We start from the raw sequence: 15,412 nt of genomic DNA on the forward strand, positions 1-15,412 counted from the left end.
AGGAATCCACTATAGAGCTTATTTTTTTACAACACTTGTGAAACCAGGACCGTCAGGTACTAATGATGTTTTGTGGTCAGATTTATTAACCTGATACTCAGCTTTTTGCATTAAAAACTCCAGAAAGATGGTGTATAATAATATATAATATACAGGTTCACATAATTCAAACCCTTAACATGAAGGCAAAAAGAGTGGGCTGCCAGGAAGCTGTAGCTTATTTCTACATGACAAACAGAGAAGCAAACCTAGAAGAGTCAGAAATCACCTTCCTTCTCCTATTGCAGAAGAAGCTGAAAAGATGAATTTTGAATCCTATTAATCTGAAGCAGAACAGGCCAGCAGCATGGAAAGAACTAGACCCAGAAATCTGACTATTAAGGAAAGCTTTGCCAAATTTTCATCCTATACAAACCCCTTCAAAATGTGAGGATCACAGGACTTCTGACTTCCATACCACCCCTTCCTTCTCCTCCTCTCTAAGATTACAGGCCCAGATTAAACAGCATTCCCAGTTAATGGTGGTAATGCCCACCTTCATTCACTAGATAAAAGCACTATTTGCAGTCTACTGCAATAACTATATGCTTCATTTACCTTGGATACTTTAGCATTCACATAATTTACTATCACCAGATATAGAAACCTTATCCAGAGACAGCAAAAAATCTGTTAAAGACTAGGAAGTGAAAATCTTGAAACATGAATGTTCATGAAAAAAGATTAATGCATATTAATGCCTTATGGGGCTCCCACATCCGAAATAATTCAATTTTCCAGGGCACAAAATTCTCAATTCCCATTGAAGTCAACGAGAGTAGTAAAGGACAAGACTCTGTCTAGGCTGTTCCTTACCAGATTAATTTCTAGTTTCTCTGATCACCCGCCTTTAGCTGGCTGCTCCTCCACCTCTTCAGATGAAACCCTGCAATTCTGAAATTTTCTCTGTTACATTTTCCCACAATATTCCATAACCTGAAAACAACTTAGACAGAAACCTAGCCTAAAATCCTGGACATGAACTCCCCACTACTCAAAACTAGTTCAGATGTGTTTAGATAAAGCACACCTTTGGATCTCAGTGTAGACAGAACCACATTCAACAATCCTGAAACTGCAGCTGCATTCCGCCCTACCAGCCTCCACATTCTCCTTGTTGTAAATCTGATTATTGTACTCTGTGGCAGGCTCTTTACTTTTTAGTCTTTCTTAACTGCTACCCTTAAAGAGCCACTTTCAGCCTGGATCTCTCCATATTAGGTAATACCTCACACAAACCTCTAAGAGAGCACATGATGCTTATTTAAAAGAAAACATACAAGTATTTCACTCTTCCTCCAAGCAAGGCTTGTTCTGGAACAGAAAGAAAACTCATTCTTTGTTCTGTGAGAACCTTGGCCCTTCCTCCTAACATCACTTTCAAACTTCATGCCTTCAGGCTGGAAACATTCCATTTTTCATCAAACCATTTTCTTCAGACTGCACTTAACACACCTGTCACAAGCTTTTGCTCTGCTCCTTTGAGGTGTTTCTGTAACTCCCACGCTCTTGGCAAGAGCTGACTTCAGGTATAAATCCAAAACCCTGCTTTACTCATCATCTAGGATGTATGATTAACTTGGTTTTTTCAAAGTTATTGCCTTAAGCTCTAGGTGTTGACTACTCCCATATGAGGAACTACATGTTTTTCAGTGTCAGCCCATGTTTCCGCTTCTTTGGGCTGAGAATTCCTAATGCAGCTGGATCTGTGTGTTGCGTAGCCTGACCAACACAATGCTGGCATACGAGGCTTGGAACCTGCAAGAGTTCCTGCTAGGCGTGTTCCATTCCCAAATCTTTTACAGACTCCACCTTGACATGGGAACTATTTCTTCAAAGCACCAGTGATTTATTGTATCAAACATTATAAAGGATTTAAGTTCACAGACATATGCAGTCTCACCTATGGCAATGCACATGAAACCCCCAAAGAGAACGTGCAACTTTCAGTCTAGATCACATTTCACAGATGCTAAGCTACATTTGCTACAAATCCTGGTTCTAGGAAAAACCTTTTCCAGTAAATTTGGTAATAAATTATTTGGTCAAGTGAGAAGAGATGGACATTATTACCAGAGATAAGGATTTATTCACTCGGCATTTGCCAATGTCTTCATCTAGCCCATTCTTTTCTCTAATAATTCCTTTTGAGTTAGTTCTGTGCATCTGTGCATACAGGGAGTGTACTATTGTGCAGCTGCACTACAGGGCCTATGCTTTGCTAAAAAGGAAAAGAAAAAAAAAGTTAATTAAAATTATAAATATTCTCCTTTTTACATAAGGAGGACCTCTGAAGTACAGAGGATCTTACATTATCCACAAAAGGTTCATAGCTTTGGGCAGCCACATTTTAGCAGAATTTAGAAGCTCTCATTTTTCATCCATTAGCTCTGACAATTGTATTTCACATATGCTTTTGAACAGACACCCACTCTTACCTTCCCAGGTGGGAGAGGTTTCTCTTGCTGTGGATTACAAAACAGGATGAAACAAGGAATTTTTGTAGATAACTTAAGAACTGACGAACAGTGAAGAGATAAGAATTAGTTCAGAATTTTTAACTAATTTGTTCATCAGACTAATGTCTCCATGCAGAATTTACAAGAAATTAAGCCAATTTAAAACCTAAAGATTTAGGAATAGCAGAGGTCACAGAAAAGATGAGGAAAATAATACTTTATTGATATTTATACTAGACTAAGAAGATTACTGATATGAATACTAAAGACAGACATTTTACAAGATTCAGATAATGGTTCTGGTAGTATTTTCCCTCATCCATGATAAGTCAGTATATGTAAAGTATTTATTCTCTGTGCTAGTCTACAGGATGCAGCCTTTCCCAATACAAAGTAAGGAAAGAAAAATCAAACTTACCACTGTCTAGCTATTTTTGTATCTTTCTAGAATAGCAGTTTGAAACCCAGACAGAAATACTAATTCTCTGAACAAACACATTCCCTAAAAGCTTTGACCACAGGAAAAATTTTGATGGCAACCACAATCAATATTTTTTCTTCTAAGCTAAGGTACGAGCCATCAATGAGCACCCAGCAGCAAGCATGTTTGAAATTAAATTTTCTCTTAAAAGAAAAAACATACATAAAAGAGTGAAAGCTCTCAATAATATTGACAAGAATCAGTATTTCAGGTGCAGTAGTGCATGTCTTAAAAGCTACAAGCATTATATAGACATGTGAAATTGTAACCTCTAAAATAAGGCCTAAGCCACTGTCACACACGGCTGCTGGCTATACAAGTCCTGGTTCAGCAAACTGAAGTCACCTGTGGGCTTCTTTAACTTAAAGTGTGCTTCTTATTTCTTCCAAGTATTTCCTTTTTATTTGTTCCTGTTTATCAGTTCCACATTTGGATATATATAACCTTCTTTCTCTGAAAACATTGAACTTTCCAAAAATATATGCCAAATTCTAGAGAAAACTACTACATTATATAATTTGATCTTTTGAGCTCCTGTTAATACTTTTAAATTACAGTCAAAGATAAAATACATGGGCTAAATCAGCTAAAATTCCAGCTCATAAAATTCTGTTTCTGTTCTACTCTGGAAGTTACTTTAGAATAATATGCATCGTTTCAATAAGCATCTGTTATGTGCATTTCATATAATATCAAAATTCTTAGATCACTAATTTTTTAAAATTTTTTTGTTGTATATAGTATCCTGTAACACTGCCACATATAAAACATTTAGCTAAACACTGCATAAAAACAAGTAGTGTACTGCTGTCACAAATAACCACACTAACACGTCAAAGGCTTCCAGTAAACATCAGAAAGACAGAAATACAAAAGAAATAAGAACCACTGGAATGTAATGAAAGGTGTTATTATAAACTCCTCATGACTTGTAAACTGAAACAGGAATTGTAGTTGTTCTTTTTATGTCTTACATCATAATTTGGTATACTCGTTCCTAACCTCGAAAGCTACGCAACAATACACAAATATTTTTCTCATGAGAGTTCAAAAAGAAAAGGGGGGGGAGAAAAAAAAGACTATTTTTCCTTCTTTTGTTTATGTGGGCTGATCATCAGAAACACTGAAAACTTGCAAGCGTTCAGTACCTATGAAGATCAAGCTAGAAGCACCTGCGCTCTAAAAAACAGGGGCAAACGGATTAGGTTGTATTCCTTCTACATGAAGTCGACTGCCTAACATGTCTGAAGAACAAAATGAACCTTCTGCAGAATGCATGAGGAAACAGTAATTGTCTCTATTGCATCCTTAAAACAATAAGGGGGTTATACTCTGGAATTGAAAAGTTTTAGCTAAAAACTACTGCAGTAAGTGTTAGAAGCCAGCTCTTCTCCTTGGCAAAGCAAATGTACTAAATATGAATATGGAATACAGAACCATTTCTATAAAAAGGTCTTATCACTGCTCCCTTTCAATTTATTTCAATACGACTGTTAAATTACAGTACAAAGAGAAAGGAATACTTACAGAGTATTTATAACCAATATCAAGTCATTGGTGGCTGATTTAAAGAAGCTGTTTTGTCCATATCACTTCATTGTGTGAATGTAAGGGTAGAATTCTTAAGTGTCACTGCATTACCCAAAGCTTCTCAGGTGAGTTGAAGTCTGTCTTACTGGGCTGGGTTAGTGCTGGATCCTTTGGAATCCCAGCCTCAAGATACAACTAACAATAAAGACATAGATACCCACCCACGCACGAGGGCTGCTATGAAGGAAGCAGTGGGACAAGGCAGGCTTTTGTGGTACTTGTTGACATACCCATGACACAAAACCTTTCCTTCTCAGGCAGTACATCTCATAAACATGTTTTAGACAAACAGAGCCTTCTTACTGTGCAAAGGTGGCAGAACACTGAACACTACTACACTGATGAATGATGTTGACAGTTTTATAGCATCTGTAGGAATAACATTTTCACGTGTAATACTTGGAAAGAAAATGGTAATGAATAAGCTGATGATAGTACAGATGTTTACAAAAATCAGACACTTCGCTAGCACAAAAATTATTTTTGGAAAGGTACCAGTATTCTCACTCATTAGTCTAAACATTACCATCACAGGATGAGCTAGGTACCCAAGATTGTTACGGCACAGCTGCACCTGTATGCCTTTATATGCTTCCATAAAGGAATGAATAAAAAAAAAAAATGACATTAACTTCACAGTGGAAGTAGGCCTACTCAAAATTATAAAATGCCATGAAATAGAAGAGTACTTCTAGGCACAGATAAGTGAAGGATTGTGATTTCTGCTTTTAAATACCTATGTAGTCAAATTAAAAATTAAATATATTCTAAAAGTCTCAGTGGAAAGAGATTTTAAAAAATCCTTTATTTGGGATAATGAGCTGGCTGACTAAAACACCAAAGTATTTTGCACCTTAATGTCAGGCAGAATATTTATACTGAAGAGCCTCTTGATATGTAAAGTTCCCCTTCATGAGATGGATTATTGGAAATTTAGAGCTGTAACAAGACTAAAGCCAAATAGGGTAAAGTCTTCTACAATTGTCTTTTTTTTTCCCGCTTATAAAGGGGTCAATAAGGTCAATATAGTTTGAGTAAGCCAGATTATACTTCTTCCTTCCAAACCTCAAAAGCATACAATTATTACTTTTTTTCAAATACATTTGGCTCACTAGAGTGGAAATGCTTATGAAATTTCATGAGAAATCAAAATTCTGTATGCAGGACAAAGGAAGGAAGGTTATTACCATGGATAATGGAAGACTTACTGCAATTCACAAATATCCAACAGGACAACCCACCAGAATGTGAAAATAAATGTAAAGAAAACCCCTTGTTGAGCTGAGGCTATAGTTCCGGAATATTTAGTTCTAGTGCAGGGACTATTCATATACGTCTATATTCAGCCATACAGAAAACTGAGAGTAGGTCCCTGAACAAAAATGCTGTATTTACATAGTGCTTTTTCTTAAGTGGTTATATATGACATATACATGCACCTACCTGCAAAATACATCACCATTGCCAAGAACTGCATTTTGACAATATTTTTCCTTCCTCCACAGGGGGATTTGCTTCCACACCACAGCAAATGCTGCCATAGATTTTGGGCTAGGCCACAGACATTAAATAGTAGTCAGAAATCACCAATTCGTCTAGAAAGCATAATGCAGACAGTGTGAAGTGAGGCAGCATGGAATGGTTGGACCTGACATAGGAAATTGGGTACAAGTCTCCATGCATGGGGGAGCCTGGAGCTGAAATCCTGACTATTCCATCCAGACACCTAACTCACAACTCCACCAGCTGCAGGGGCAGCTGCTGAATGCTGAAAAGCCAAACCACCTTGGATTCACATGTAAAATAGGGAGTTAGGCTTAACATGTGATAAGATATTGAGAAGAATGCTGTTGCAAGGACTTTTGCCACAATGTCCTCCAAGAGCACACCCACCTCTGTGTGCATCAGGCAAGCCTGCAAGGTGTCTTGTCCTGCCCTGCCGCTGGTCTCACAGAATCACAGAATTGTTAGGGTTGGAAGGGACCTCTGTAGTTCATCTTATCCAATTGCCCTGCCAGGACAAGGTCACCTAGAGCAGGTTTCATTAGAATGCACCCAGATGGGTTTGTAATGTCTCCAGAGGGGGTGACTTTCTGATCTCCCTGGGCAGCCTGTTCCAGTACTCTACCATTCCCAATGTAATATTCTTCCTCATCTTGAGGTGAAACTGATGGTTTAGTTTGTGGCCACTGCTTCTAGCCCAGTTGGTGGGCACCACTGAAAAGAGGTGGACACCATCCTCTTGACACTTGCCTTTGAGATATTTATATGCATTTGTGAGATCCCCTCTCAGTCTTCTCTAGACTGAACAGGCCCAGCTCCCACAGTCTCTCCTCAGAAGAGAGATCCTCCAGACCTGTAATCATGTTTGTGACCCTCTGCTGGACCCTCTCCAGTAAGCTGGGCTAAGATGTTCAGAAATCTGATATTTCAAGGGCTTTCGCCACGACCTCCTCCAAGACCACACCACACGTGCGCACCAGCCAAGCCTGCGAGGCGTCCCGTCCTGCCCTGCCCTGCCCTACTGCCGGTGTCCCGGTCCAAGGGAGAGCGTGGGGCTGGGCGAGGGCAGCGGCGAGGTGCCTCACCCGACCCGGCGCACCACGGCTTCGTCCCGCCACATCTGCCCCGCGGGACAGGAGAGACCAGCACCCAACTTCACAAGGAGCCCAGGGTAGCACCGTGTCCCGCTGTCCCCCTGCCCAGGGAGGCTGCACCAGACACCCACGCCCACCCCTCCATGGCGGCGGGCGGCTCCTCCCGGCATGCCCGGCTCGTCCCGGCCGCGCTGCCTGGAGACGGCCGGCGGGGCGGGGCGGAGCGGGGCGGTAGGGGGAGGATGCTGCGGCCGCTGCGGGGCGAGGCAGCGGCGGCAGAAGTGGCAGTAGTGTCGGTGGTGGCACTTCGCGGCACGGAGGATGCGGCGGCGGTGGTGTCGGCAGCAGCAGGCGGAGGAGCGGGGAGCGATGCGGTGCTGCGCGGCGGGGCCGTGGCCGCACAGCGCCCTCACCACCCTCCTGCTAACAGGTCGGTCCCGGCGCGTCTCCCCGGGGCGAGCGGGGTCGGGCCTCGCCGGCAGCCGCCGGCCGGCGCCGCGGTGCCCCCTCACCCCGGGCTTCGCGTCCCCTCCCGCCGGTGCCGCTGCCCCACGGCTGCGGCTCGCTGCGTGGCCCATTCCCCCCGCCCCGTGCCTCCCGGCGGTGCGGAGTCCGAGCTGCCTCGGCACCCCCATCCCGCGGCTCCCGGCTCCCGAAGGCGCTCCGCGGGCGGCGCAGGGATGGCGGCCTGCGCGCCCCCGCCCCTCACCCGCCGCAGCCCCTCCCGGCGCGGCGGCAGCGCCGAGCCTGGCGGGGCCCGGGCTGAGGGAGCCCGGGACGGCGGGCGAGGGCGGAGCGGGATTGCCGGGAGGGCTTGGGAGCCAGGCCTGGCGCAGAGCCCCTGCATGGCGCGGACGGCTCCGCTCCCGGGCGCGGGGCCTGGCCCGCTGCGCTCCTCCGCTCTCTCGACCCGGTGCCTGACGCGAGGGATGGGCTGTTGTGGGTGCGGGGTGGCTTTCGCATTGCCCCTCTTCCCCCTTATTTCCCATCTTGACCATTTAATCCAGCTGTGTCAGAATTAAGACTGCAGGAAAAAGCCTGGATCCTGGTCCGTAATGCATGTAAATAATGGCTTTCATGCAGTAGGCAGGTTTCACACCCACAAGGTTCTTCACGGTGAAATACAGATAACACTTAACAGCAGCTCAGCCTCAGGAGTGCCTTTGTGAGACTTGTTACATCAAGAGCAAGTCAACAGCAAGAAATCTATTTCTTTTGCTTATTTTGAGATTTGAGAGATTGGTGGTGTATCATCTCCAAACAGTCTGCTCCATGTCCTCTCAAATAGTATCTGGGCACACTTCTAGTGCTTCTTTAAGTATATGGCTATGCTTGCCATAGGATATTGACAGCAGAATTGACATGAGGCATTGGTTACCTTTAAGAACCTGATAAGAACCTAAGTGTGAAGTTGTTCAATGTGAGGATAAAACTTTGCATTTGTTAAATGCAAGATACTGCTTTCTCCTTAAGTGGAAATTCTTCGTGCCTCTTCTGCCTCCACCTCCACGACTGGTTGTGGGATAGCAACCAAGAAAGAACTAGGACAAGTTAAGATAAGCTTTCTGTATCAACTGAAATAATAGGTTTTAAAAAGTTCAACTGAAATGAACTTCTAGAAGCTGAGTTGTGAGCTTATCCACATGTCCTTTCCAGGCTACATTGAAAGGGAAGAGGTCTTAAGGTTTTTTAGTGAAAACTTTTCCACTTCAAATTCAGACCTTTCTAAGCTCGGTTCAGTTGGATTTCATTAGTTAAAACATGGTTTGAAACCGATGTAAAGAAGGAGGCATGAACTTTAGTTCTGCTACATTCTTTTAAGAGATATTTATATGAAATTTATTCTTCATTAAGGTGGAGATGTGTAGTATGTTCCATATCTAAATGATGCAAAATGTCCCAGGAGCTCACCTGAGCTCCCCTCCATTCTCCTTAAGCAAAGAACTTCCAGCCTTGTCTGCTGGCTCTGGGATGAGCCATAGCCCAGCATGAAAATCCATTCTTTTCAATCCTGGTCTTCAGTAGACTTTACAGTACAACAGCATTACTTAATGAGGCAAAAGACATCTTGCAGACAAAATGGAACATGAGAAGTAGCACAAGATTTGTAAATAGATTTTTTTTTTAGTGCTCCTCAACTAATGCAGATTAGTTTTTCCCATTTCAGTTGTAGCACTTGATCTACAGAAGAAACTTGACTTACGCTTTTTGCATTTCTTAAAAATACATGAAACATAAAGGCTTTTCAGAGGAGGGTAGCCACTGTCAGAAGTCTAGGTTGTCCCCCTTTTATTGCTGCCCTATCCTCCTCATAGCAAAACATTATTTCAAAATGCAGAGATTTCAAGATATTTAACAGTTTAAAGGGTGTAAGAGTGATTTCAGAAGTTCAACACTCCGAGGGGGCTAGTGTAGTACTCAAATTGAAGGTATTGACTCTCAAATGCTAGCTGATGATTATTTTCCTCCACTGCTAGGAAAAAATGGGACTTTGTTGTGAGAAGTGGCATTTAGGATTAAGCATTTCTAATACAAACTAGTTAGTTGTTCTTTGGGTTCATAATAACGGACTTCAGAGAAGTTTACTGGATTACACTAGTAGAGATGTCTGTCATACTCGTTTGCCAGAGTAATGAATTTCCCTCATATTCTCCTTCCGCAGAGAGAGTGGTCATCAAAATGTTTGAAATGACTGTGGCCAGTGGTTTTGCCCTGTATTTCTGCACTTAAAGAGTTACTTGTCAGTGCCCATGTTGTGTCTGGAACCCCTGTTTCATCCCAGGAATAGGGCGTTTTAGAGTGATGAAGTCATATTCCTTCTTCCCTATAAAGGGGTCAAAATGGGGAAGGAGCTCATTAGTTCCCACCTTGGAAGCTGTGGTTATGTGGTCACGGTAATCTGTCAAAGCTGCATTGCTGCCAGAAAACATTCTTCTGCCCTTCCACAGCTAGGGATTTTCTCTGCTTTCCTTGGCACTGAGTAATTTGTGCACTGATTCTATGAATTGGGTCATTAGCTGAAAACTAATGGACTCAACAAATGTTTTCGCTGAAATCTATGTATCCCTACACTTGTCCTGCTGTTAACAGGGCAAGGGCTGTTGGCAACACTCTGCTGCTCAGCCACACCCTGCACAAGCAGGCAGAACATTTCACAGACTAAAGCCATGGCAAACCTGTCCTTTTTCCTTTTTTGGGTGCAAACATAAGGGCAAAAAAAGAGGTTTCATTCAGAGAGCCTCTGGATGTCTGCCTGACAAGATGTTGCCTGTCAAGTCTTTGTACTAATCTGACCCAGATCAATAAATAAAATCTATTGTCAATGAGTACTTGCTTGAATAAGTAATTACACAAGGGGAAGGGTAGCCATTCCATTAGTGTGCTTTTCATTACAGAAGCACATTATTTATAGGCTGTATAGCTTACATAGACACCTCTTAGGGGTCCCAAAGCCAGACAATAAGAAGTGAGCTTTTTAGCAGAAATTCACATCTATGTAACTGTTCAGTGTGTTTAGGCTTAGTTTTGCTCCATAATGTTTTTATATTTGTGTAGAAGTTCATTAAAGTACCTCAGGAGTTGCAGTCACCAAAGTAAACCCCTTTCTTTAGAAGAAAGATTGTTTCCAATCAAACTAAGAAAAAATAATTTAAACCCTAGACAAGAATATCTATATAGGTATAGCTGTTGGGCTCTTCTTGAATAGAGACTGATAAATTTACAGCAGAAACTATCAGTATAGAGTGCCTTTGGCAGACCTCTAGAGGAAAGGAGGGAGTTGCTAGTTTTGATTACTTCCATAGGAATTTGAAGGAAACAGAGGAGAAAAGACAAGAAACCAGAGAATGCAAATATTAATCTCCCTCCTAATCAGCTGAGCTCCTTTTCAAGCAAGTAGTAGCAAGAAGTAGTAGAACTAGGAAGTGCTCTAACCTGAGAAGAGTTTTTGCGTGGATATCTTGCTGAGGTGTTTTCAGTGTGAAACAAAGTGCAACAGATTGAGAGCTGAAGGCATGGATTTCAGTATTCACTGATAAGTATCTTTGGGTTGGAATTAACATGAACATGTTACACAGGTTGAAATGATACATTGTTTTGCTAATAACAGTTATGGCGCTCATCATGTAATGCCAAAAAAATAAGGTTTATGATCTGTGTCGAAATGTTGTTACAATTGCAACACAAACAGCCAAAATGGCTTTTAAGTGTAGGTTATTTTTTAGTGACAGTCCAAGCCATGAAGATGAGAAATTAGAAAGAACAACCTACTGAGCAGACAGAAATTTCAGCATCTCGAGATCAGTGACTTTCCTGAATTCCTTAGTCTTTCAGATCAATTGCCACCTTAGAAATTTGAAATATAATTGCACGGATACTCTGATAATTCATATCAAAAGATGATAGAAATGTAGGAGGCATCCTGGAATATCAGGCTTATGGAGTTGCTTGGTCATACCTCATGATTACACCATGGGCCTCGGGCAGGAGCCACAGGAACTGACAGTGTTTTCTTCACTTTCACGGAAATGCTAACTCAATTTGGTTCTCTTGTCAGGCCTGCAGTAGGAGGGAGAATGGTGGTGGGTAAATGCTTCTATTAGTAAATAATGAGGTTTTTGTTCTCCCAGTACTTAATTTGCAGCATTCCCAAGAATGCAAGTGCTGAAGTTTCACAGTGAGACTGACAAAATGTTTTATTCAGTTACTTTTCTTGAATGATTTTGGAGAAATGTTCAGATGTTACGGTAATCAATGAGTAGCACAGGAACAGGTAGAAAACCATTGCCTACTGAACAAAGATAGTATAGAGCTGAGAAACATTTCTGGGGTTGATTTGGATTTTTACACAGTTTAAATAAATGGAGTGCAGAGGAACCTGAACAATCCAAAGAGGAGAACTAGCACAAATTAATTCTTATTTCTTATATAGTAGCTGTCATTGAAGAGGATTTTATCTGTTAGAAAATATCCAATCTCAATGTGAATTTCCACGGAAAAAATGCACTTTGATTCATAGTAAGTTTCTCCCATGTACTGTGTATTAGGTAAGAGGAAGGTGCATGGAGGTTGGAAGAGGAAGGAGAGTAGATGGTGTTGCAACTTCTGCCTCCTGTGATGGACAGTGTGACCAACTGGACAAGTATCTCAATGTGGACACCTCATTAACTGCCTGGGTACAGGCTCTGATTTGGACTGTGGGCCAAGCACCTCGATGCAGAGTTCTCTCTTTACAGATGTTTTGTTTCAACTTGGAGGTGTCAGTTTCTGATTGTTCTGCTCCATGGTTCTCAGCAGCCCATCAGAAATCTGTGCTGTGTATGGACCTGTGCTTCCAGCTCAGAATGCCGGAAGGAAGATCAAGTCAGATGGGATATGCAGTAGAGGAGTACAAGAATAGTTTTCTGGAGCAGGGTTGTTCTGTAAAAGAGTAAAGGGCAGTGTAAGCATGGCCTGAGGTCTTGGTCTGTGGCATGAAAGTAACAAGCACATGTTTATGTGAGGTCCCAGGTGGAGGTGTAGGAGAGAGGGAAAGGGCCAGCTTTTGATAGCTGGAGCTGCATGCTGCTTTAATCATGGGAGAGATGGGCTTGAGATCCTACTTCAAAGAAGCAATAAGAGGATAGGTAAGGGTGTAGGATGCTGTGTGGATGTCAGAGTGCAGTAAAGGAATTGGGAAGGTGAAGTTGGTCCGTGATACTTAGGTTCTTTTCTGCTTATTAGCTGGGCAGAAATTGTTGTGGGTATCTTCTCTGTTAAATACTCTGTTGGTAAATATTAATACTTAAAACCTTTACATAAACCATGCGCAGATAAAATTAAAGAAAGGGGGAAATACTATAAAATAATATACTTTATATAATACTATAACATAGTTATAAATCAATGCAATTATAATTAAAGAAAAATAGCAAACAAAACAAAAAATATTACTTTAAGGAAAATAAAATTAAAATATTAATTACAAAAAAATATAATTGAAGTAAAGAAAAATGAAAACACTGTGATGTACTTCACCTGGGCTTGTTTGAGTACCAGGAACAGAGTTGTTCCTGCTGTCAGAGGCCGTGGTGGGTTCTCCAGCAACTGTGGCAACATGTGTAACAAACTGAAAAGCCTGGCACTATTAACATTTTTCTTTTCGGAGTGAATACAAGGCTGATTAAATTAATTCTAAACTATCTCTTTGATAAAATGCATGGTTTGAATCCCTGCATTCTGTAGTATAAGGCCTCTTTTGTCATCCTTTAATCACATTCAGATCTTCCCAGAGCCTTCATGATGTTGTCAGCATGCTTCTTGAAGGCTCTTGTAGACAGAGTATTTGAACAGTGATCATATCTGTGTCAAGTACAAAAATAAAATCTCCCTGTTCCTCCTTGATGTTGCTGTTTACATGTCAGCCATTCTAACCAGTCTTGTGCTGAAAGCATCTGTTCAACCAGTTATTTCCTGACTTACATCCCTAGGTTGTTATCAAAGTTGAGCATCCCTGAATTGCGTGCTCTGTGGTGTGCATGGCGTGCTGCTGCCTTTGTTCTTGGAGTGCAGTTACGTTTTATTCCATTGAAGTGCACATCACTGATCACCTTTTTAGCAGAGAATGCAGACTGTTCTCTGTTAGGAGCATGTAATCTCTATTACATGTCAGCCTCCTAGCCTTTGTTTTTACCTGCAAATTCTACTGGTGTATTTTATACAGTTAAGTCATTCTCTTTCTTCCCTCCTCCTCCCCCCACCTCCAAATGCATAAGGCTGATGCCAGAACCTTGTGAGGCCCACTAGAAATCTCATATAACAAATTAACTTTTTAGTAGCCGTGTTCTCTTGCTTCTCACACCTGTAATTTGAAATCAAATAGGTGGTGATATATGTGCAAACACCACACTGTAAACTGGCACATTGATCTGAAAACAGGCACGCTGGCTGCTTTTCCAGTTCCCCTGTGAAATGGAGCATGGCATGGAGAGGTAAACAGGTAACTTCTTCAATCCCCACAGCTAAACTAGCACAACTTATGAACCCAAATCAAAGACAATTACTGATCATTTATATTTAAAAATAAACGTGAAACTTATCTTTCTTTTTTTAAAAATTCCATTTAAATATGCTAAAATTATTTTGTATCTACTTTCTCAATCAAAATTTTAGGTGATTAGCTGCATAGCTAAGTGTAACATGTCAATATTACTATCTTCATCAGGAAAAACTTGTGGGCTCATCAAAAGTGTCTAAAAAGATGCATAAAATCCTTAATAAGGATTAAATAATGACCTTGATAGGTATAATACTTTTGACAAGGACTGTGATAACTGTAATATTATTTTCCATGTAATAATTCAGTCATCTAATCTTGTATTAATTGTTTTGTCTGGTATTGGTGCTGATTTGTAGCTGACAAGCCTCTGACTGCCCAGCTCATCCTCTTGAAATACTGGAACAACTTTATTTTAACCTTTTTTTGAATTTCTTGAGTGTTTCAAGAGTTACTAACATTTACAATAAAGTTCTTGTGCAGTACTGAATTTCATAATCCCTAGGATGGTATTATGTTAAGATTTGCATTATATGCAGATCAATTCAGCAGGGAAAAAGTTGTCTATCTTTCCAGACATATATAAACCAGTGGATGTAAAGAATAGCTTTTTGTTAAATCATATCCTTTGTGTATGTAGAAAATCTAAAGAAACTTAACAGGAATGTATAATTTAGAAATTTTATTGTGTTGGTATGTTAATTATTGCATTACCTAAATTATTAAATTTAGTAAATAAATAAAATTTAAAATTCATTAAAAATGCATTTTTTAAATTACACTTCATCCTCTATTCAGTTTTTGGTGGTTTGTATAACTTATAATTAATAAGTATCTCTCTTACATGCATAGATTAAGTATTGTGTATCTTGATTACTGATTAAGCTGGATCTGTTGGGCCTCCTAAATTCTGTTTGGAGAATACAATATCACTGATGTCATAGCTGACTGGTGTAGCAGGTCAGAAGTTTCTGCAGATGTTTAAACTTTTTGTGTAAATGATATTCACATACTTGGAGTATTTGCCAACCACTGTGTCTGTACACAAGTACTGCTACTTGATGTTTCTGGTATTGCTGTTTTTACAGAGAAATTAGGATGCTAATCCAATAACATCTTTGAACTGGGATTTGACATGAGTTCTCACTCCCCAAATATTTCAAAATAAAGACTACTTATTATGGCTACTTTCCTAGCATAGCATCTGACTGCA

At 40.9% G+C, this 15,412-nt stretch overlaps 1 protein-coding gene across 7 annotated transcripts in view; it reads left to right on the forward strand.

Annotated features, from left to right (window-relative positions):
- The first annotated feature begins 7,420 nt into the window (after window positions 1–7,420).
- Window positions 7,421–15,412, forward strand: part of SGCE (sarcoglycan epsilon) — a 33,213-nt gene continuing 25,221 nt past the window's right edge. For 2 of the 7 annotated variants that reach the window (XM_050327393.1, XM_050327404.1), the window contains exon 1: window positions 7,421–7,596. In XM_050327393.1, coding sequence (XP_050183350.1) covers window positions 7,488–7,596 — 109 coding nt within the window. In that variant the 5' untranslated portion in view covers window positions 7,421–7,487. The remainder of the gene's footprint in view (window positions 7,597–15,412) is intronic. The other 5 variants (XM_050327414.1, XM_050327383.1, XM_050327423.1 and 2 more) reach the window with 5 other exon arrangements.

Source organism: Myiozetetes cayanensis, unplaced genomic scaffold, assembly GCF_022539395.1.
Source record: "Myiozetetes cayanensis isolate MyiCay16 unplaced genomic scaffold, myiCay2020 scf1, whole genome shotgun sequence".
Classification (NCBI taxonomy): domain Eukaryota; kingdom Metazoa; phylum Chordata; class Aves; order Passeriformes; family Tyrannidae; genus Myiozetetes; species Myiozetetes cayanensis.